Source organism: Dryobates pubescens, chromosome 15, assembly GCF_014839835.1.
Source record: "Dryobates pubescens isolate bDryPub1 chromosome 15, bDryPub1.pri, whole genome shotgun sequence".
In the NCBI taxonomy this organism is placed as follows: Eukaryota; Metazoa; Chordata; class Aves; order Piciformes; family Picidae; genus Dryobates; species Dryobates pubescens.
In genome coordinates this window covers 20800348-20824529 of record NC_071626.1, presented here as the reverse complement: position 1 = coordinate 20824529, position 24182 = coordinate 20800348, and the positions used below count along the sequence as shown (strand labels likewise).

General features: G+C 43.4%; 1 protein-coding gene across 3 annotated transcripts in view; it reads left to right on the top strand.

The window, feature by feature from the left end:
• The first annotated feature begins 409 nt into the window (after positions 1-409).
• Positions 410-24182, top strand: part of PDE3A (phosphodiesterase 3A) — a 268654-nt gene continuing 244881 nt past the window's right edge. For 2 of the 3 annotated variants that reach the window (XM_054167686.1, XM_054167684.1), the window contains exon 1: positions 8945-9990. In XM_054167686.1, the coding sequence (XP_054023661.1) occupies positions 9136-9990 (855 nt within the window). In that variant the 5' untranslated portion in view covers positions 8945-9135. Of the gene's footprint in view, positions 492-8944; positions 9991-24182 lie in introns of those variants that run through there. The other variant, XM_054167687.1, reaches the window with a different exon arrangement.

The window sequence follows — 24182 nt, the reverse complement described above, 5'->3', positions numbered from 1 at the left end:
ATCTTTGGTGAACTCATGCCGTATGATTTAGCATACATTTGTATTTTTATAACTTACACTGAGAAAGGCTCTCACTGATAAAACTCTAGCTGAAATAATATGACATTATAAGGTAACGAAACCTAGGGCAAAATCTCCTACTAAATGTAAGGCTTTGTACTAAAAATCTGCATGTCAGCATCTCAGATATCTAGATCACTTATGCCTTTACTATCTGCCCCTGTATCACTCACTCATTTTTTTGTCCCTTCTCTCAAACCAGGCTTTTGATTTTCAGGCACTTTATCTTCATTTGCTGCTCTTCCCTCATCAGTCAACCACTTGCTGTCTTCATCTTACAAACCAAACCCAGGAAAATCTTCCCATGCATTCCCTGGCAGCAAGATGCTGTGGTAGTCCACACTGTCTCTTAGAGGAGCTCTGTCCTGTGAATGTCATCAGAGCCATGACCCATTCCTTGTTCAGCTCAGCATGGCTTGCCTAAACAGATGGTGAGTAATGGCATGCAATGCTTACTTATCTTTCTGTGCCTCTCTCCATATGGTTCCTGTATTAGACCTGGAAACAAATTGAAGCAGTTAAGTTTGGCTAGAAAACAAATTCCATTAACCTCCACAAAGTTGCTTGTGTTCTTGAACTGGTATGAATGGCTGTGTGATTCAGTTCAGATTTGAGATGGGAATATGCAGTGCCCTTGATTTTATTGCAGTTAAATCCACCTGTTCCATGCCTAAATCTTACTCTCTTGTGTGTGAGCCTGCAAGCCACTTGAGCACATGTGATTTTCTGTTTCCCATTAAAAACATCTCATGACAGGTATGAGACTTTGCAGCATTAAAATCTGTACATGTACATTACATAATATCTGTAAGTGTTCTGATACTATACAAGAGAACAAAGTCTTGGAAATGGAAGGTGCCACTTGCTCCTTTTGGTGGTGGTAAGTGGGAGAGTATTTAAACATATGAAATAGTATTAAAATGGATGTGTTTAAATCACCTTAGATTTACAGACATTTTTGATATATTAATGTTTCAGTCACTTGGGACCAAAGCCCTAAAAGGGAGCTACAACATGAGGTATGCACAAAGCCCAGGAGACAGTGGGCAAGAAAGCATGATCTTGCAGCAGCCCAGTAAAGAAGAGATACACTTGGGTGTAAGGGAAAAGGTGAAACCAAGTCATGGCTTCTTAACCCTTCTTTGGGGTTGGCTTTTGGATTTTACATTGAAAAGTTACAGAACAAAAAGTACAGTCAGCTGGGTTTAAACTCTTTTCCTGCCCCCAGGCCCTTCTCTCACCTTCTTGTATCATGCCTTCATCATTAGTCTGTAGTAAAAGCTGTTGAGGAAGCCATTCACACCCCTGCCTCCCAGCATGCAATGGGCCCAACTTACAAGAAATAATTAAGGACTCTTTTTTTTTTTTTGAAAGACAGCATGATTATCTAGAAAACATTGGTATACATACTACATACTACTGAAAAAAAGGGGGGAAAAAGTTGCCTTAATTATTGATGTATGACTAAAAAGAACTTCAGAAGAGGCTCACAAAGCCCTAAACCATGTGCAGGTCCGGGACAGTTTCTAGAGGTATGTTCTGTGTGTGATTAGCTCTGGTGCTGTGAGTCAGTGCAGTGGGTTGTGGAGTAATCTGTGAAGTCTGGCATCCTGTGCTGTGGAATGTGAGATTATTCCATTGATTTGAGACCCAGCTGCATGGCAAATGCAGTATGACCCAATAATGGGCTGGTAAAATTCCTGAAGAGCCACAATCAGCTTCTGTTGAGAGCTCCTGCCTCCCTCCATTCCCAGTATACAGGGCACAGATGTATATTGTGGCTTCCAGATATGTCAAGGTTTGGGGGTGCAGCTCACACAGGCAAAGAAGCTTGGCAACTCTAAAAGCAGGGAAACTCACAAGGTTGTAGGGACACCTGTCCCTACTCTAGTGGTTGCTTTACATATTTAAAATACATTTTTTATCTTATATTCAACATTTGCTTTATAAATTTTGTATAAAGCAGCCTTTGGAACAGCAGCTGGGATCCAGGTGTCTCTGCCTCTCAGTGAATGATCCTGCCACAGGGCTGCAGGATCGATCTTGTTACTTTTCTATCACAGGTATTTTTTACTTATTTATGCAAGGTGAAACAGATTCGCCAACAGCATTTGCAAGATTAACAAAATATTCCATAGCTTGGAATTTAAGGCATGAGAAGAGTGAGAAGAAGAGGAGGAATTGCTGTCTAGTGCTCTGCATTTTGTGACTAGTGATTTTAAGAATCCACTGCATGTGCCTACCACATGCTTCTGGATGCTGTTCCTCAGACCACACAGGTGGGGAGGAACTGTCCTTGTGGATCGTGCTAGACATGGAGAGTTCAGCTCTGCTGACACTGAAAGGCTTTTAGACATGCCCAGAAGTGAAACATTAGGCGTCTGATTTAACATGGGAAGCAGATGAATGTAGGGGTAGCTGAAATTGTTTTGGATGCAGGCACCTTAAGATGAAAAAAAAAATCTTTGAAATTCCTACTTATTTACCTCTTCAGCTATCTACTGAAGTACAGCAATTTGATTCCTGATCACTTGAAGATCTTGTGCTTCTTGCTTGTTACTTAAGACTTTGCTTTTACATTTTTTTCCCCACTCTACAAGTGGCTTCCTAAAGTGACTCAGAGGGAGACTGTCATTAGTAAGTCATTAATGAGACCATAACTTTGCGTGCATTACATGTCAAGTGAGAATCATTTCAATGAAATTAGTTCCTTTATTTGACTTACCAGTAGGATAAATATTCATTCTTAGCATCCCTTTACACTGAGACAGTTGGACACTTTGTTGGGAATACACTAGTTAAAAGTTAGTTTCAGCCTACATTTCTGTTTCTCAGCTATTTAAGCCAAAACATATTTTGTTTGTCTCACTAAGAAAAGGTGCTTTGAAAAGATCTGTCCCATTTCCTAGGGTGCCTTGTTAAGAGGTTGTGTACACTGTTATATAAATCACAAAACTGGGGGGAGAGAAAAAAAGGCAGAAAAATCTAGTGTACACACAGACCTATTTTAAAATAATAATAATTGTTTGCTTCCATTTTTCATCATGTGAGCTCTGAGCCACAAAATAAAATAGATCTGGCATTAAAGACAGTACGGCCTGCTAATAGAGATCAGAGGGTGTTTCAGGGTCATCTCCCCGGACTGTCACAAACAGGTTATGCTAGAGATGCAAGCTCAGCAACAGCACTGAAATTCATGTTTGATGAACTTGTGACCTTCTTGCACCTTGTACAAAGTGTTTTTAAGCATAAGGAGGGAAAAACAAACAAACAAACAAAAAGTAGGTCAAGAGAACTTCCAAGAGAATACTCGGTCTTTCTTCTTAAGGGAGAAGTCCACTGCCTTCATCACCTTTGTGTCTCTACGCTGGACTCCTTCAAGCAGTTCCCTGAGGTCCTTCTTGAAATGAGGGGCCCAAAAATGGGCACAATATTCCAGATGTGGTCTCACCAGGGCAGAGTACAGGGTGAGAAGATCATCTCTTGACCTACTAAGCCCAGAATGCCTTTGGCCTTCTTGGCCACAAGGGCACATTGCTGGTTCATGGTCACACTCCTGTCTACCAGGACCCACTGGTCCCTTTCCCCTAAACTGCTCTACAAAAGGCTCCAGTTACACTCTTCCCTTCCAAATTCAGAATTTTACTCTTCCACTATAGAATGGCCTTTCTAGTAAGCTAATTAATTTCTGAGTACCACTTATTTTGAAACACAAAGGCTGTACTTTCTTAAATGCCTCTAATGAACATACAGTAAGACTGTCAGAGACTGAAAAGCTTTTTTCTGTACCTCAGCAAAATCTGAATCACAGCCCAGTCAGTACAATGCATGAATATTTTAATTGTTTTCCTAATAATCAGAATTCTTTCTACACATACTGCAATAAAAGATAATGGAAATTTTCATGAATGAATAAATTTGACGGAGGTACTTGTCATTAGGTGGGTGCTCTTCACAATACAGGTCTTGGTTTTTTTGTTTATAACACACCTCAGCCAGCCCATTATGAAGAAAACCTTGAAAATGTGAAATAAACGAAGCAGATGCAATGTGGATGTTGTGAGAATGCCTGCACTCCACCTCAAAGTAACATTATTTACTATTTCTCTTTCAAAAAATGGTATAAAATTTATCCTAATTCATATGGCAAATGTGTTTCAATTCCATATTCACTATCAAAATACTTGAATCGAGACAACTCATATGACAAAATCTTCTGCTCTGTAATAATCTGAATGCTTACTGTGGTACATGACAAATGTGTAATTTTCCAGCCTTTAAATCGAATTTCATGTGATATTCTTTGTGAGATGCCACTGAAGCCACAAAAGGGCTTATGTCTAAAAGTAAGCATATTTTTAAATACTCCAGTGGACAAACACAAATTTGTCAGGCAACCTACTGGTCATCACCATCAAGCAAATCCTTCTTTACAGTGACAATTTAGGAGACTTAAATGGAGGTGGTGCAAATTATTCCCTAATGTCTGCAAAACAATTTAGGACTCTAACAAAGAAATGTGTAAATGAAGCTTGGAATGACATTGCTGTGTTTCTAATCCACCATGGTTTTAATCACAGTGCATTTTGAAAACTAGGTAAAATTAACTTTGAGTGAACTAATATTTAGTGGAATTGTAAAAATTCATATAGAGTTATCCATGCACATTATGCAAGCTCAGAAGAAGGCAAGAAAAACTTTAATTGCAAGGAAGAAAGAAGAGAGAAGTATTACCAAAATGTATGAATAATTGCCTCAGATACAGACCAATAGTGATACAGGTGTAAGTGGATGAGTAAGTCATAGAGAATATCTCTCTTCTCCTTCCTCCCATGGCACTCTCCACTATGATATGGTGTGGAAATCATTTGGGGTTTTTTATTGCTTCTTTTACTGCCTCAGAAGAACCTCTTCACACTTCAGCTTAAACACAGCATTTCTGCACAGTTTGGGACTTTCATTTTGTTGTATTACTTTTGGGAGGACAGGCCATGCAATCTGTTAGGGGGTATGGCCCCATACATATTTGTTGTGCTTTCCCAGACCAGCTTAGACATGCTTAGTGTGACCATAAACCAGCAGTGGCATGAGAAAAGACTGTAGAGGACTGTCTACAAATCAAACAAATGGCAGTAGTCTGATCTTTATAGCTCAGCTAAGCAATTCCATTATGAAATCTTTTCTCCTTTCTTTAATGGTACAGGGAATACATTGCTTCCCCATTTGGATGAGAAATCACATGTTCTGCATGGATTGCTTCATGAAAAGTTCCTTGAGTGGATTAGGTAAGATTACAACATGCTGGACATAGTAATGAATTGAAGGCACTTCACTTATCTATCACTTAACTTTGGTGAAAAGATAGGTTGCTTTATCAAGAATTGACAGTAGAACCTGTGATTTCTAAGGATGAAGTGATTCTGAGGCAGACAATTATGTCTTTGGGAACCATCAGCTGTCCTAGACCTCCTTACATCTCCTGGTCTTTGTTGTCCAGGACAAACCATGGGGTGGTTTTTTGAGGTGGGTTTTTCGTTTGTTTGGATTTTTCCCAGGTAAATTTGACTTTCTTATCTAATTGAATGATCACCTTCATTTTTTACCGTACCTTTCTGTGATGGTAACCACGAAACTTCTAACTTTACCACAGAAGATTGCTTTCCAAAGGGAAAACAGAAGGGTATTGCTAGGTTTCCAACACAGCACAATCTTCTGCAAATGGCAGCTTCTTTGGTGAGTAGCTGATACTGCTCCAGCACAATAACTACACAGTATGTGATGGTTTCCATTTTCTTTAGGCTACATTATAGATGTCTGTTTCTCAAAAGGAGATTAATTCAGCAAGTACTGAAAAGCCAACAACCCCAGAACTTCAGTGAAATTTTAAGCAGTTTACTATCTGTAGGGGCAGAGTCTGCCTTCCCAGAATTTTTCTTTACTAGAGAAGGAAGTCAGGATTTTCAGGTAACTATATATTCAACATCCTGTTTAAGAGGTACCTATCATCTGTAGACAGACCAGTGTAGTAGATGAATATCCTGAAGAATGAATTAATATAACACACTTCTCCCCTTGCTTCTTGCTGTGTCCATGCATGGGAAGCCTCCTAAGTGGTCAGTATTTCTCAATTTCTGTGAGAGTCAGTTTCTGTTTGGTTCACCATTGACCACGTTTCCCCACCTGCCATCAATTTTGATGAAGATGCCAAAACTACAGGACTGACCCTTTTTTCCATTAAAGATCTTCACAAGTTAAGTGCTTAAACATTTGTAAATAACCAGTAGAAAAGGAAGAGACAATTACATTGCATAAACAAGAAATACAAAGCAGTTTTATCAGCTCCCACATGGTAGAGAGCACAGTGAAGTTCAGCTTCCCATGTACTGCTCAATATACAGCCTGTGCTCAAAATGTACTGATAAGAATCTGAGTTGTGCTTCTAGGGAATTTAGAGACTATCACATTTGTGCTAGTTGCCAATGCTGGTTTTGCACAGCTCACAAGTGTGTTTCAATCATTTATTGAGTGTGAAACACTCATAAAAACCCCTCTTAACTGAAAGGAGATACACCATTATCTGCTTTGATCTATATAAACATATATAGACATGATTTAAATACACAATTACAGGGGGTGTGCAGCAAAAAAAACTAAAGGTAGGGAGCATTTATTCTTCTGGTTTTAGTTATGACTATATTTAAAGTGTCAACTTTTCTCATAGCAGTAAATCTAATTGTAAAGTAATGAAGTGGAGATAAAAATGTGAATACTACTTAGCAGGAAGTATTATTAGGTCAAAGGTCTGGCCTATCTGAACTGTAGCTGTTGCATGCATTGTCATTCACCATTGCAGTATCAACGTACTTGCACTGTTTTGATGCATTTAGACTTGAAAGTATCCAAGAGCTGCACCTTGTTTATAAAAAGCTGAAAAGGAGTTAGGAGTCATAGAGTTACTACTATCTGGGCCCTGATTCTGCCCTCTGGGATGTTGATGCTTGGTGTTGAGAGAAGGTAGCTATTTTTCTCTAGGTGTATAAGGTGACCCGCTGATTGCTGTCTCGTCAGAATCAAGCACAAACCTTTCAAGCTGTTCTTAAGCTGGACCCTTAACCTTTAAAAGAAACCAGAGGCTTCCATTCCTCAGAGCCAAATTTCACTAAAAATATCTAAGTTGTTTTCAAACCAAGCTTCAAACATAAAAAAGTTACCAATAAAGTCATATATTAAAAAAACCTGTTAAAAAAATATTGTTTTTACAATCCATTTCTAGTAAAAATCCAAACCATGCTTCACTAATACTACTGTACTAGATACTCAGATCCTGGATGATAGGCATGGTATCCTGATAGATGCACCAGTAAATATGTAAATGCTACAAATCTGTCTCAAACCGGTGCTTTGCGGATACATGTTTTCTAAAGTGCTCGTTTCCTGGCTCTTAATGTTTTGTAATGTTACAGCTGGTGATTGTATTTTGATGTGGTCTGTATTATTACATGCTAAATCCATTATTCCATGCCGTTTGGTAGGACCTGGGACTTTATGAATATGGCCCCGATTTTGTAGTCGCCCAAAGAGCAATTTTCAGCAGCCCAGGGTGTAGGCTGGAGTCAGCCTCCAGCACGCTGCAGATCCCGGGCGGAGGAGCCCTCTGGCGCGAGGGTGAGACGAGTTTAGGGGAAGGAAACAGTGGGGTTTGGATAAAGCCACAGCCGAGAGGTTGCTGCCGTTGACTAGGACTGTAGCCCGCTGGCTTTAGGACTCCGGTTCGGGCTTCCCATTAAAACACAACAAAAAAAAAATAGTAATAATCATTCACAAACGTCCATCTTTCTGACTTTTTTACGGCCTCGTAATTATCCCCTCCCTGACAGCTTAATTTACGCCTTGGCCGCCCGCTCGCGGTGACAGGGAGCTCCGCCGCCCAGGTGGCACCGCCGGCTCCTGAGGGGCGGTAGAGTGGAGGGCACGGGGCGAGCCCCGGTCCAGGGCGCCGCTGCGGCGCCCCCCGCTGCAGAACGTGGAGGCTGGGGTGGCCAGGACCAGCGCACCTCCTCTCCTTGAGTCGGTCCGGCCGTTTTTAAAGTGGTAACATCCACTTCCCCAGCAGCCTCCTGCTCCGTTATCGCTTCCAACACTCCCTCTCCAGCGCTCTTTTCCAGTTTGTTGTTCTGTTCGGGATTGGGTTTGCTTCTGGGCTTTCGACAGCCTCCTCTGCCGGCTGAGAAGGAGCTCTCATCACTTGATTTTTCCGTGCAAAATTCAAGTACTATCCCAGCAGCGTTCAGAAGGGAAACGGTTTCCTTCTCTCTCTTCTTCCTCTTCTCTTGCGCTCTTCCCAAGCAGCCTTCCTTCAAGGCCCTCCCGTGGATCCCTCTCTCGTTCTCACGGCAGTACTTTGCAACTGCTGCCCCCGGCTCCGCTGGCCTTATATTTGCGATGTCTTCATGAGCATTTTAAAACTATTTTTTAAATTTGTTTTTCGGAGGGGTGCCTTCCTCTTTCCCCGCTGTCCGCAGTGACCGGAAGGCTCCTTCCCCGCGACCACAGGGCACCGTCAGGACCCTGAGGACCAGGACAACTGCGGGCTAGGCGCGGACCCTTCGGCAGGCAGCACCGCCCCTCCCTGCCTCCCTATCCGCCTGCCTCCACCGGGAGCGCCTGTGAGGGAAGTGATGGCCTAGAAATTAAGCAGCACTTTTGAGGTGGTACATCTGCCTCTCCCACGCTCCCCCCTCCCTTTCTTACACTGTTTCGGATTTCCCCATTCCCTCGCGTCTCTCCTTCTTTTGCACTTGAAAAAAAAAAAAATTAAATTACTACACCTCTCCTCCAAGCCCCAGGTGGTCGCAGAGAAGGCGAGACGCTCCCCAGCCCTTCATGCGCGGCGCTGGGCTCTCGGGAAGAAGGCGAGCACGAGAAGAGCTCTGCAGGAAATGCCAGCGCTGCAGCGGGGAGCGCCCCCGGCCCGCCGCTGCCCCCCGGCCGCCTGCCGCTGACCGCCGCCGGAGAGGTCGCTCCCGACCCTTGCCCGGCTGGGAATAAGTGCCGGGGCGGGAGCCCGTCGAGGCCATGGCCAACGGCGAGGCGCGGAGCTCGGGCTGCAGCGGGCGCTGCCCGCCGGCGGGGCAGCAGCCCTACACCCCGCGGGGCGGCGGTGGGGCGGTGGCGGAGCGGGGGGGGCCGGGCTCCTGGGCCGCTCCGCCGCCGCCGTGGGAGACCTGGCGCCGCCGGAAACTTTCCTCGGCGCTGTACGCCGGCTCCCTCTCCGTGTTACTAGCCCTGGTGGTGAGGCTGGTGCGGGGGGAGCGCGGCCGGGAGCTGGCGGCGGAGGACTGCGCGGGGCCGCGGGGCTGGGGCTGGCTGCCCCCCAGCGCCGTGCCCCTGGGCCTGGCCGGCGCCTTCTTCTGCGCGGGCCGCTACCTGCTGCGCGGTGGCGTGCAGCCGCGGACGGCGGCGCTGCTGCTGGCCGCCTGCTGCGGGGGGGAAGCGGTGGCGCAGACGGCGCTGGCGGCGGGGGAGGATCACTTGCTCTCCCTCGCCGCCACGGGGGTGGTGCTGAGCTGCCTGGCCGCCGTGACATGGCTGGTGCTGAAGCTGAGGCAGGGCGTCCTCATGCTCGCCGTGACTAGCGCGGCCAGGACCACGTCCCTTGTCGCCTTGGAGAGGATCCCGGTGTCCTGGCGGCCCTACCTGGCCTACCTGTTGGGGCTGCTGGGCATCCTCCTTGCCGGCTACGCTGACCGGCTCTGGCCCCCGCGGTGGGCCGCCCTGCTGGCGGAGCCTCCCGCCGCGCCCCCGGCCGCGGACGAAGCCCCGGTGCTAAGGCGGCGGCGGCGGTCTAGCTCCATGATTTCTCCAGAGATGTCGGGCGGCAGCAGCAAGACCCACCGGCGGACCTCACTTCCCTGCATCCCCCGGGAGCAGGTAGGACAAGGGCTGGATGGGACGGGTCTCAAACTTTGCCAGTGGCCGGTGCGGGCGTACTGCTGTCGGAGGTGCGGGGAGCTGTAACGCTCCCCGGCTGCTCGCTGGTGAACGGGCTGGGCATGGTGCGGCACTTTCCCCGGCACCTCGCGGCTCGGAGAGTCCCGGGTGGCTGCCTTGGGACGGCTCTGGAGCTGGGGGCGAGCGGGGCTCTTCGCACCCAGCCTGACTTGCCCCGGCTTTGGGCGACGGGGAGGGAGTTCGGGCTTCAGCTGTTTTTTTTAGAGCTATCACCGGCTCTTGCTTTTCTTTTGCCTGGCAGACGGTTGAGGTGGATGGCACCCACTTGGCTCTGCGAGTTGCTGGGAACCTGACCTCAGCACAGCCTTAGGGTTTCCCAGCATCACTTAGGAGCCTTAGTTTTCCAAACCTATAGTTTCTTGGAAAGGTAGCTTAGCCCTATTAAACTTGCTTTAAGCTTTAAAGGGCGGTGTGTGTGAGCCAAGCAGCTTGTCCTCGATGGGTGAAGTCCCTTATCAGGGCGATAGTGTGTCCTCTGTGGCTGGCCCACACAGCGCGGTGCTCATCTTTGCACTTTGCCTCCCCAAGGCTGTTCTGTGCGTGTAATCAATAGCTTCCACTCTGCTGTGGTTGTGGGAACCGGTACGAGGCACAGGCAGTTTATCTCAACTTTGTTTCCTTTACGAGGCCGTGAATTGAGTGGATGAGTGAGAACTTACTCTCCTACCTGCGACGTACTCTTTTAAATGCACACCTCAAAAACGATGGAAAAAAAAGAAACAAACACCATTCTATTTACTGCACAGATGTATAGAGCCGTGTCGTGGACACAGGGTCGGCTTAGTTCTTTGCTCAGAGCATTTAATCAGATTTTTTGAGATCTATGATTGCCCCACAAAAGAATTGTTCAATGGGTTGATCGTTACTGAGTGCGTTTAAAGTCAGCGCAGCCCTTAGTGAGCAGTGGAAGGGGAAGCCTGGGGCAAAACAAGTGACAAATAGTGTTAAGCTTTCTTTTTCAAGTAGTATTGAAAATTGCTCTGTGCACTGTGGTGAGCTGAAGTGTGCTGCTGGGTACCCAAGATTTCCTTGCAGGTTGCTTGCTGGATAAGCAGCTAAGTATTTCTCAAGTGATGGCATCTTACCATATGGCGTGGGTGGCTAGTTTGTTTTTGGAAATGGTTTGCTTACATCTTTTTGTGGTTGGTTGTGACATTTTCTAGAAGAGGGCCAGACAACCTTATATACTTGAGTGTTGTTTTACAACAAATGGAGTTATTTATTTAACATTTTCGTTTAGATAAAATAAATATTTGCTAGTGTCCAGGCCAATGCAGTGTGAAAACGTGGAAAGCTGATCCAGTTCAGACTTTAATAGGAACTGAGAGAAAAGGGTGTGAGAATAAAAAGACCTAAACTCTTTATACTTACTTGATGATGCTAAGCATTTCTGGTGGTTTCTTACAATAACTGTAAGGTTTTAAAACTGTTTGCATTCACTCTCACACCTTAAATAAAACCAGCTTTTTAGTTAACATCTCTAAATGTAGTCGTTCAGATATAGGGCTCACTAGTTTGTAATCATGCCCTTTTTTCTTCTCAAGGGAATTCAAATCACCTGTATATGCCAAGATGTTAAACTGATGATGGATAACAAGGTAGATTTTTTTGTAATTTCCCCCCCCCCCCCCCCCCCCATGGTGTGTAACTTAGTGATAGTGGTCAGCCTTGCCCCAAGCAGTTTCTGCTTCCAAGCTGTGGAGCTGGACTGGAGTTAGCTGGCAACTGTTCAGTTTACCCACTGCAGATTTTTGGCAAATTTCTCTTTCTTTTGTTCTCACTCGTAATGAATCAATAGCGAGATCTGGTATTGCTTGCGTCACTGGTGATTAGAAATGGATGACTACTTTCGAGTTTGGGGAGACTGTCTACTGCCTCAGTTTGGGTTTTTTTTCCCAGCAGTGTGTCTGTGTGTATGTGAACTTCTCTCCCTAAGCTGTCATCTTCCATTTTTCTGTCTTGTTAACATTGATTTAAAAGCTGAAACAAAGCTCTGTAAGGACCTTGAAGAAATGCTAGAAGTGGGACTCACTCACAGCAAAGTTTGTGTTCATAGCAAAAATCAGCTTCCCACAGACTTAAAGAAACCATAGGTAAATGTTTCTCTTTCAGACAGTTTTTAAATATAACATGTTAAAAATAGAGATGAGGGTGTTGTAAACAAAACCAGGCTTTTCCTTACCCCCTGTTTTTAAAAAGCATGCCCTGAATGTTTCTGATTCGAAAGATAGCTTGTTAATCCATCTGGGAGCTGCCAGTCATTTTCAATAGGATCTACTTTACTGATCTGAAATACATGCTTTCATTTGTTAAGTAACATTAGGTGAAGTTTTAGAGATGTTACCTATTGCCTCTCATGAAATCTTTTTGATTGCTGAGCCCTTTAATTAAGCTTTAAGTGTGATTCCCTTCCTATCTCTGATACCAGATTCTACAAAAGCTGGAGTTTCTGACTTTATTTTTTCAGTCACACCTCAGTTGCTATCAGAACTTTTCCGTAGTGGAATACAGAATTGAATCTGTGTGGCCTTGTGATATAAAGGACAGTACCAGGGATTGCAAACTACCATCAGAGAGGCATTAACATATTTGAAAGTATACTTTAAGCTGCTAATAGGGGTAGCTGAAAATACGTATGTCAGTAAATTATTCCTTCAGTAGAAGTGTCTCATCTTAGTTGCTAATCAGTTCCCGGAAGAATTTTAAAAGAAAAACTGTTTCATTTAAAAGAAAAAAAAACAAACCTCAACAACTCACCATCCAAAATCAAACCACTTCCTTTTGTTGCTAAAAGTGCTCTTTAATAGTTTTTTTGTTTAATTCCATTTTTGGTAGTTCATTTTTGTATATGTTCTCTTTCTCAACTTTGGTAAATTCTTTGGATTAAAAGCTTCCAGTTTGGCATGTGTGTAGGGAAATGTGAGCTTTGTAATAGCCTGATCCTGCTCCCAGCTGAGTGCTGTCTCCCTGTGATTTCATCAGTGCTGGCTGAGGATGCTCAACTCCTTGAGGGCTCACTCACCCAGATCTGAAAGGGGCTGCAGAGAAATTGTGAATGGATGGATAAGACAGTGAATGAATGAACAAATTCTGTTGGTTTTTTGTGGCTTGCTTTTTTGTTTGTTTGTTGTTGGTTGTTGTTTTGGGGTTGGCTTTGGCTTTTGTGGGGGTGTTCCCCCCCCCCCCCAAGCAAATGCACAAGTACTACCAGGGTGATGTTTTTTAGAGTTTCTTCTTCACATTTTTGCAAACTCTTTTTTCTTTTTCTTAAAAGTGAGGAGAGCAGGTTGTGGTGGAGGGATATGTGTGTGTGTGCAGAAATGTGTTTTATGTCTTGATGTTTCACATTAAATTACTACGTGGCCTACGTGTTCTGGAGCTTATGTCTCTGAGATGCATGTGTTAATCCTGACATGCAACAGTCCAAAGGAATGATTTTTGTCTTGGTGGATAAAAGAATTCCAGGGGAGATGGACAATTTCAAACCATTCTGAAGACTCCTCATTTTACTTTTCAGCCTTGCTTGTTTGTTTTGTGTGAGGAGAAAGGGAGGCTTTCAGCTGACTTGAATTTGTTACAAGTGCATGTTAAATAAGCTAGAACAGCTGCTGCAAGTAGTTGAATGTGCTGTGCTTTTTAGATTTCTTCTTGCTTAGTCAGTAGACTGTCACAGGTACAGAATACATCAGGGTTTGAAGTACTTTCTAGTTCCCAAACCAGCGTGAGACAAAACCCCATACAAGAAGGCAGCGGCAAGTCGCTGAGTCTTGACCTGCTGAAAAGCCACGATCCATGTAAGACATAGCACTAGTTTGGAGTTTCTCCTGCAGCACTGATGTCTCCAGCTGCTGGGCCAGCAGCTCCATGTCCTGTCTGTGTGCTCTGGGTCCTAGGGCAGAGAGGTTTTCTACCCATTTTTTTTTTCTTTCTCTTTGCTCTTTTCCTTCTTCTAAGCACTGGGAGTTTGTCCGTGCTGCTACGTCTTTTCCTTCTTGCTTCTCCTTTTTAAATGTAAATTTTAATGTTTGGATATGTAGCTTTGGTGCCAGATTCCTCTGTCTTACTCCAGCAGCACTTGAGTGTTTTGGGTGTTTTTTTCTTTTTTTCTTGATTTGACCATTTTTCATGAGGTTCTGGATGATGACTCTGCCCTGTTCCCAGTCTGTAGCCTGGGAAAGTTGTGAGACAGGACCATTGTTATTGCTGTTTGTGGGGTTGAGAAGACAATGCTGGAACAGTTCACATGGTCCAAGATACCTCTTCAGTGATAAGATCTAAGAAACAGAGGAGAAAAATTTATTTGTTGGCTTTGCTTTGTTTTCCCCAAGAGAAAATTAAGGTTTTGTCTGTTCTTCTGGTTGTTTGACAGTGAGAGCTTTGGAAATGCCAGGAATATGTTGGTGTGTCCCCCTTTCCTGGGTCTTTATTGTTATGTCCTAAAACCAGGACACACGCACCCATAGCTTATAAGCAATTTTTAATACTGCGTATCCTGCCCTCTGGCCTGAAAATAGGAGAGAGCTGAGTGCAGCATACAGACTTTTCACATTTTGGAGAGGAGGAGGCAGATGAAATCTAGATGTTGAACTTTGTGTGTGTCAAAGTTATGATCCCCTGTTAGGCATGCAGTGTTATATCCCATTTACCTCCTTCTGCTAATAAGCATTATTGCGCTGTAATTACTCTGATAAGATTTGCCGGCATTACCATTTAGGTCACTAGAAACCAAGCGCTACCGAGGAGTTATGTCATCTGGTGAGTGACTTGCTGAAACACAACTGTGTAAAATATTTAAGTAATGCTCCAGGAACAATCACCCAGGGATTCCAGATGCAATACTTTTATTTTCTTTCGCATGGCTTCATTTACGCAAACCCGCTCCACTTAGATATTATATATTTTTTTTTTTTGCTAGTTTTTTTTTATTTTCTTCAGCCTCACAAAAATGTAAAAAAAACTGCTGCTGGCAGCATCTCAGCGATTGGTTTGGAAGCTATTTTTGTCAGTCGGGTAAATCAAGAGATGTATATTGTGGCATATTGGCGAAAAAAAGGTAAAACACAGTGGTGACTTTCTGCTCTTTCTGCCTGAAGTGTGAAAATGCAAAGCCGGGGAACTGAAAGAAATCCTGTGTACGCTGGGTTGTCATGTTAATTAAATAAACAGCCAGAACACTGACCCTGTGTATGAAATGTGTCTTGAGAGGCTTGTTGGGGGTTGGAGGGGAAAAACAGTGACACATGATGTTTTGGATGTTAACTGCAACATTTGTATGAATTTGTCCTGATCTGCTGTTACTCTGCCTGTGTTCCAACTCTTTTTTTTTTTTCCCTTTCTTTTCTTTTTTTTTCTTCTTGCATGAGACTGAGATATAGCTGTATTCTGCAAATGGAAAGAATATTGCCTCCCCCGCCCCCCCGTGTAAAAAGTAATATAAAAGAAAGCCTCCATATCCCACCGTGGAACTGGAGAGCTTGCTAAATTCTGGTGCCTGCAAACCGCAGGGCTCAAAATGGGGGTGTGCCGACTGCATCTTACACGGTTTGAGAATAAAAAAGAACTGTACTTTGATTGAAGCTTTGAGTCAGTTGCTTGATTTACTTAGTCTAATGCAAGATGTACAGCTTATAGGATACTGCTTGATGGATGCAGAAATAAATGTGAAGTCTCAGCTAGCAAAGTGGAAGTTGAGTTTCAGTTTTTGCACGTTTTTGTTCTCTGCTTGTTTTGAAAAAGTTTCTTGATGAATTAACAAACCCTTTCCTCAAAGCGTCTTCTGTGTTAGTCAGCGTGTCCCTCGAACACCTCTCCTTTGCACTATGTAGTTCTTCAGGTTTTTGTTGTGTTGTTTTTGTTTAGGGTTTTATTGTTTTGTTTCTGGTGGTTGGGTTTTTTTTCCCAACTTGGCTTGCTCTAAGCCATGCTGTGAGTACAGTGGTGGCATCAGGAGTTACCTGCATTGGGGCAGCGATTTCAGAAACGAAAAAGGAAAAATAACTAACTAAAGTGAAATGTGATGTGTGTGCAAGTTATCGTGGGGAACATCAGTGCTTTCTCTTTCTGCCCCGTTTTTGGGGATTCAGTGAGCTTGCAGAAGGAAGCGGCACTGTGCCCCTCCGTCAAGTTTTTTTTTTTTTCCCTTTTAACGGTGAGTTTGAGCAGCTTTTCACCTCTCCCGGTGCGGCTGCGTAACCGCTACGGTACCGTTATTACCATTATCACTAGTAACAACGCTGCTGCCGCGGGAGCGGGGCCGGGCGCGCGCAGCAGCCCCGGGGCGGGGGCGGCTCGTGGCGGCGCGTGCGCTGGCGCGTGCGCTGGCGGGCCCGGGCCCCTAGAGGGCACGAGCGGCCCTGCGCAGCGGCGGCGCGCGCCTCCGGAGCCGGGCAGCCGGGGTGGGCGCGCGACGTAACCGGCGAAATCTGTCCGTGGTACTTAACGGGGCCTCGGCAGGGCGCGGGCTCGGCTATTTGCAGCGTTGTCCGAGCTGCTCGCTGCAATGGTCCGTAGGTTTCTTGCTGCCGTTGGTACCAGTCCGCTCCCCTGGCAGAGGGACGCCCGGCTGGAGCGTTTCGCCTTTAGCGGAGCGAAGTCTCCAGTGAAGCGCCGTGAAGTACGGGCAGGTCACTAAATCTGTCGTAAAGGAGAGTGGGCTTCCCTGGCCTGAGCTCCTGGGGGTGTGCCATCGGAGAAGTAATTGGGACGTTGGAGATCTGGCAATCTCTGTATAGAAGCAGCTACTTCCAGATCTGTCAAGAAGGCAAAATCCAAGGGTCCCGCACCTGGGGAAGAGTAACTCCATATCAGCACGGGTTAGGGGCTGACTTGCTGGAAAGCAGCTCCGTGAAAAAAGACCTGGGGGTCCTGTTGGACAGGAAGTTCACCATGAACCAGCCATGTACCCTTGTGGGTGAGACGGCTGGTGGTCTCCTGGGGTGCGTGGCCAGCAGGTAGAGTGAGGTTCTACTCTGCCCTGGTGAGGCCTCGTCTGGAGTGATGTGTCCAGGTCTGGGCTGTCCGGTTCTAGAGGGACAATGGTTTTGTCTGAAGTGTTCACTGACCAGAATCCATTGCTGTTTGACTGTGTTCATATTTTTACTGCAATTAGCTACTGAACAGAATTACAGAGAAGATATTTGTGAGCATCAAAGTGGCTAAAGACTCTCCCCCTGCACAAGGCTGGAAACCTCTGCATACCAGAAATGCTCAGCTCAGCTGAGGCTGCCTTCTTTAACACCCCCAACCTGCCAGTGGACTATGGGGCTAAAGTGACTTACTTTGCATTATGTATTTTGTAGGTTGCTTAAGTTGACTTTGTATAGTAGGACTTTATGCTTTGGTTTGACTTTTAAATAAAAAATGAAATTGCACCATTAATTTCTTTTTTAGCAGAAGTTTTGTCTGTGTAACTCTGAAGGAATGATACATTTCAGATATACTCAGGATGCTTTTGTGATGGCTGCTGAACTTCTGAGACAGACCTTGGTGGTGGTTTAAAAAGCAGCTATTCCTCTTAGGCTGGTTAGTCCTTTTAGGAATGAAAGAGATGTGAAATCTGAATATGATGACATTTGCTGGAAAGCTGTAGCACTTGCTGTGTTTTGAGGATCAAGGCACTGATGGCTGTTGGATTTATATTTTGTTTTAAAGAAACCTTGTTTTGTTGAATAAGCTTGCAGACTGGTTTTGTGTGTGTGTGTAAAGGATAGTAATATAGGGGACCGACTATTGCTAAACCTCAAAAATAACATTTCTTATTTTGAGTGGCATCCTTCTGACTGATGTTTAGTTGTGTTCATAAGCATGCTGGTGAAATGAATTCCAGAAGGGGAAAGAACTGAGTGTCTGAATTCTGAAGGTTAACTGTGTTTCAAATTATTGCACTCCCAGCAGCTTGCTGATACCTTGCCAGCATCTCTGTATGCTGGAGTTGCAGCTAAGGCAGCAGCTACAACCAAAGATTATTCCTCACCCTGAGGTATCTGTTAGTCTCCTGCACTTACTTTTGCTATACAGTTTTAAATAAACAGATGTATGTTTGTGTTTAATGTCATGGTGCATAGGCAGAACAGTAATATGTTTTATTAACTGTTTTGTTACATTGAGACTTAGGAAAAGATGTACGCTCCAGATTTACCTTAAAAGGAGAAATGAGGCTGCTGAAGAGGCTGAACTGGTGGACTGTCTGCCCTGGGGTGGTAATGAGGCAACCCAGGTGACAGTCTACACGGGCAGTCTCAGGAGCATTTATGTTTGCTGTCTGAACAGTAGTGGATGAAGGCAGCCAAAGAGAGTGATACATAGGTTGAGAAGCTACATCTAAGCAATTTTTTTTCTCCACTTCTATGAGTAGATATGTTCACCTAAGCTTTTTGTTGCCTGCAGACTAACCCTTGTGAAACCTTGCCTGTGTTCATGTATTAAATCTCACTTGAAGTGACAGCTGTAGAAAGGTACAGACCTCTGTGCCAAACTGCAGATTCCAAAGGACTGCACAGCCTTGCCTTATCTGCTGTCCACCCTTGCAGTTGCAAGGCTTTTGAGATTGTGTCTTTTTCTTAATGCATTCTGTTAGACCTCAACACAGGTCTAACATGTGTTTCCTTGTGGATCAGACTATTCTTCTTCGTTTTCACCACATACAGTGCACAGAAGGCTATTTCTGTATTGGCAATACTGAAATCTTTCCCCATGATACTAGTTAGTGAGTGGCAAAATAGTGCTGGATGCTGGTAGGGTTTTCAGTTGCACGTCTTTTTATTTTTACTGGTGATGCTAACCATAGGATACATTTGACAAGGTCTGGTCACTGTACTTTGTGTTGATAAGGAACATAAGTATGTTTGGGTGTATTTCTAGGTGCACGATAACTGTGGCTGGAGTTTTAGTTTGAGTCTCTTAGCCTCTTAAAGGCATACTTGTGCTAACACATAACTTTTCCATCTTATCCTTGTGAGATAATGTACCACTTTCAGTTCTCCTGGAGGTTATTCAGTGGTATTTTAAATCTTACATTGTACAAGTCAAGGTTTGTTAAAAATGCTATTTTTCTTATGTTCTTTTTGTGATGATTGCTGATAATCTCCTCACTACCTCCCCTGACTTAAGAGTGCTCAGTCCTCTCAGGCTGATCCTTTCAGTTCAGTCAGGTTGTGTTCCCATACACGAGTCTGCAGGGAGCTTTTCTTTTTAACAGCTAACCATTCGCTTTCTTATTTTAAAGAGAGTTATTAAAAGCTAATATTGGTTGTGCTGCTTGAAATGTGACCTGACACCTTGTAGCATGTTTTTATAGATGCATGCACACATATACATATATTTTTACATGTGCATATCCACATGTGTATATACCCACTCAGGTCAGCATTCACAGTATGCAGCCCAAGTTACATGTGACACTGTTCGTTCTGGGTATTTTAACAATGCTTTCTGATGTCTCCATAGGCAGACATATTTCTTAATATGATAGCCTCTGTAGCCATTGCTTGACATTCATGTTGTTACAGTTCTAATCTTTCTTTTTCTTTCTTGACTTGACCAGCAAAAATGTTCTTGTTTTGTTTGTAAATACTTTCAGTGTGGCTTTAATCAACAAATAAATCCTTGTGTCTTAGCTATGCATCCCTTCCAATATTTGAGCTGGAACTTGGTGTCACAACTCCATTCCAGAAGTGCAAAGCTATATATCTGCTTATCATGGTATCTCTGGTGCCTAAATTGTTTTGCCACTAGCTGTAGCTGTGACATGGAGCTTGGGGCTGGCTGGGCAGGGGAAGTTGATAAAGGTCCCCGTGCAGCCTGAGCCAGTGTTCTTCTCACGAGCCTAAATGGGGCTTTGTTCAGTGTGTTGCTCTGGCTGGTTAGAGATGTGTTAAGACCAGTTGAAACAGACTACTTGGGTTTTTACAGACAAGGATAAGCTTTAGCTAATAAAACTTGCTCTGTTACATGTAGTGATATGTTACTGCTGCTGTGTACCCATTATCAGGGCTGCTGTGGACTAGTTAGTATTTGTTATTTATTGAGATAGTCCTGAAAAAAATATTTATTATGGTGGTTCCCAGACATTCACTGCATTTATGCTGATTCTGGATTCTGTACCAGATGAAATGCTGCAACATAATTCACATGCCATTACTGAAATGGGTTTGTTTTGTTTTGGTTTGGTTTTTTTGAGACCAGGTTAATTCATATGCAAGTGCCATTCTTAAGTGCATCCCTAATTGTCTACTGATTACACAAACCTTGCAAATGAATAAACATTTTCTATTAAAGGATTTAATGCTGTACTTCCTGTATGCTTGTGAGGAATGGAGCTGCGAGGAAGACTCCTGACAGACATTGAGAAGTTAAAAGTGGGTAAAGGATGGAAGGGGAGCCCTACCCTTTCCAGTAAAAGGCTTTTGCTCAGAGTTGCAGAGCATTTGTCTTTCCTCTGACTTTCAGAGAAGCAAACACATTTAGTGCTGCCCAGAAGCAGGCAGGTATACCACTGTGTACCATTTGATTGTTTTAAGCAGTATTGGCTCTGTATGTGCCTCATTACAGAGACCATATTCAGAAACCTATTCAATGGCCAAGAGAAATACAGTCCGTGTGATATTGAAAACTGGGTTCCAGGTTGCAGAATACAAAATGTTAATCCTTACTAAGCTTGCCTTGTTTATGTCAAGCAGTGTAATAGAGGAGCATGGGATAATCATGCAACAATTAGATGGACTGGGGTGCCAGCACTGAAGCACATATTCCAGTTTAAATTCCACTTGAGGATCCAAGCCTGTTGCTTCCTCTTGGCAAGGTACCTTTGGAGTCAGAGCCAGCTAATAGGAAATACTAGGCACCGGGGCTTAACTGAAATTTAGGACATCTAAACCTAGTTCTATGGATACATGTGATGTGGTGAGACAGAGAGACATGGCAAATCCAAATGTTCTATCTTTAAGTGAAGTACTAAAGATAGTCTGTTTCCTGCCTATTAAATCTATCTAATCTTTATTTCATTTTTTTTCCTCCTTTTTCTGTGCCTGGTGTTAAAATGTGTGACAGTTGTTACGATAGATGGCATACACTTGTGGAAGGCAGTGGCTCAGGCATAGGTTCACTGGTTTTCATTCCAGTATTTCAGTTGCCATCATCCTTGGGTAGAGAATTTTCTTTTCCTTTTTTGATTAGACATAGACAATAGACCCTTAAGATTAACCTTAAAGTTTCCTGTCTTGGGCTGTCATCTGCCACTCGAGCAGGCTTTTTGGAGCCCCAGAATTCTAACTTCTGTGTTCACGCCTGGGCATGCTGTCATGTTTAGGTCTTTAGATTTTATTAATCTTTTGGAAACTGCAACTGATCTGTGATCAAAACAGGTAAAATTCTTGGCCGTGAGTTAGTACAGCTCCTTAATGGAAGGGAGCTGATGGCTGCCAATATGTGCTTATTTCATGTTATGATTTGCTTTATATGTTGCCTCACCTCAAACGAAAATGGAAACAAAATGCTGAGGAAAATGTTGATTTTTAAACTGAAAAATTTACAGATACAGACTTTAAAACCCCATCCAAAATCCTCAGCTGGTAGGAGCAGTGACAAAAGTGTTTCCTTTACAGTCATTCAGTGTACTCATGAGAACTTGGCCTAGGGGCCTCTGGGTCTTTTATTTGGTTAAGGTTTTTAGAACTGAGATAAAAGTAACGATCAGATTGTCTTAATCATTCATAATAGCCGGTTAAGGAGATGAGAACTTTAGGCAGAAACTTGATAGCCCAGAAAGTTGCTTTCTATCTTTCCTGTGATCTTAATGGATTGCTATCTAAAAGAGTGAATCAGCGTTTGTAAGCATAATTATGTCATATGCCATCTTTTGAATGCCTGAATTTGCAATCTCAGATGGTTTTAATGAAATGTGGTGTCTAACTTCTTAGATGTGTTGTTGTTTTTTTTTCTTCCAAGTGTTTGTTTAATAATAAGCAAACTCAAGAGAAATGCCATGATAATGGATTCCCACATGCTATGAGTTAACAGCTTCCTTAGTTCCACTCTTCTGAGATGCAATGAATGGTCAAATGTTCCTTTTTGATCTAGGAATGTTTACCTCAATGAGCTGATTACTCCTGCGTCATTCCCTATCTTCTCACCCAGCAAATTTGAAGCCTTTTTCCTCTCTTATGAAAGACAGGCCAAAGAAGTTAAAGCTTGGCTTTGGACGCTTGATTCTGCTTCCTTGTCTAAGAAAGGTAGATTAGATTTGTTTCAGACTGTCTGTGATGCCCAAGAAGCTTTCTGTCTGGTGATATGCATTTGTACCCCACCCCACCCTTAGCTCACTTTCTCTTCAACCAGATTCACTTAATTTTATTTGTTTGGTTTTGGTTTAGTTGTTTTGGGGGGTAGATGTTTGTTTGCTGAGCCAGAAAGATCCATCTATGAATTTGAGTCTATGAAGATGCCAGCTCAGGTTTTAAGGGATGATAGAGGTACCTGGCTTTAAGGGAAACAGCCTGAATCCAAAAATTTGTTGGTGCCTTGGAGGAAATTTGCATATGGTGATAACAGATGTGCTCTGGTCACAATATATGATATGAATGCAAAGGGATTGTGAAATAAATAGGAAAACAATCCAAGAGTTCTTCATTTGGTGTTTGTTTTTTGTTTTTTTTCAGACAAGCACAGGTAGAATTTCTGGTTAATGTGGGAAGGCTGTCTTGAGAATATGTATTAATGGAAGAATAATGCTTTCTATTTTTTTCTTTGTTAACAGCAAATCAAGAAATGCATTTACCTGATTACCACTTCCATTTCCTCTCTCCTTCTCTTTTTGGAGTCTCTTAATTCTAATGAGGTGTATATATACACACACACACATATAATTTTTTTTCAATATAAAAATATGAATATAAATAAAATCTTTTTCTTTCCATAGACTGTAGTGGCCTTTCACCTTTTGGGACTGTTTGTTCTGAGAGATGGCTGGAGCGATAGTGTGACATCATAAACATTTGTGTTGGCAGTCCTTCCTCATGGAGGATTCTGAAGTCTGACAGTGGTGAAGATGACTAAGTAGAGAAAGATTTATGTGGAAATCTTATTAATACCCATAAAAGAGAGAAAGAAGGCATAAGAAATTTAGCTCCAAATAACCAAAAAATGCTCTGTTCTTAGAAGCATTTGGCTCCACTCCGTCATGCCTTTTGTGGGAACTGGCTCTTTGTCTGGCCTAATCTTGACTTCTTTTATTTTTTAAAGATTACTAAAGACTTCCAGTTTTTCCAAACTTTCTCACAGCAGAATAAAATTAATTTTCACTTTGGTAATGCACAAATCAGTTAATTGTTTCAAAGACAATGTAAAACAGATGTCTTGCCTTGTTTCTCAGCAAAGATGTAATGGTAGCCTTGCTGTGAGATCTTTCACTGCCACCAAATGTCCCTAGATGTTATATGGTGCTCATAATCAAAGCAGTTTGCAAAGAAGGGGAAGTATTTGTCAGCTCCAGCATGTGATGACTGGAGAGAAATTGCATCAGAGATGTGAAATTGCATTTTGGTTTTCTGGTACTTGGATCTAAAATTTACCCAGACATTTAAAGAGCAGGATCTGAACTTCATAGCAGGGGTCCAACTGTTCATAATAGGTTTTATGGAAGATGTTTCTAGTGGGAGTCCATTTTTGATTCAGCTTCCTGGAAACAGAGAGTTAGCAACTAATTGACCATTATGTGTTTGTTCTGTCCTGTGCATATTCTCATTTTACCCAGCCTGTAGCTCTTGAGAGTCTCACAGGATACCCTGCTATTGCTGCCAGGGCTCCCAAAAGCAGTATCCTGCTTGGTACATCTAGCACTCATTTCACATTTGTTGTGGGCAGCAGAAGTCCCTTTATCATACTGCTGGAAAGAAAACCTTCTTCACTCTTAAATCAGTCAGTTCAGCCCTTGGGGTGGCAAATACTGAAACACCATGTGCAACAACAGCAGGGCAAGCTGTTGGGAAAAACTTCCAGCAATCAGTTGGAAGAGTCTACATAGCAGTTTTGATATTGGCCTTGGGAGAGCTGCCTGTGATGCTTGGTGTGTGTTAAGGTGCATGCTCTTGTCTGTGCAGCTGTGATAAGATTCTCTG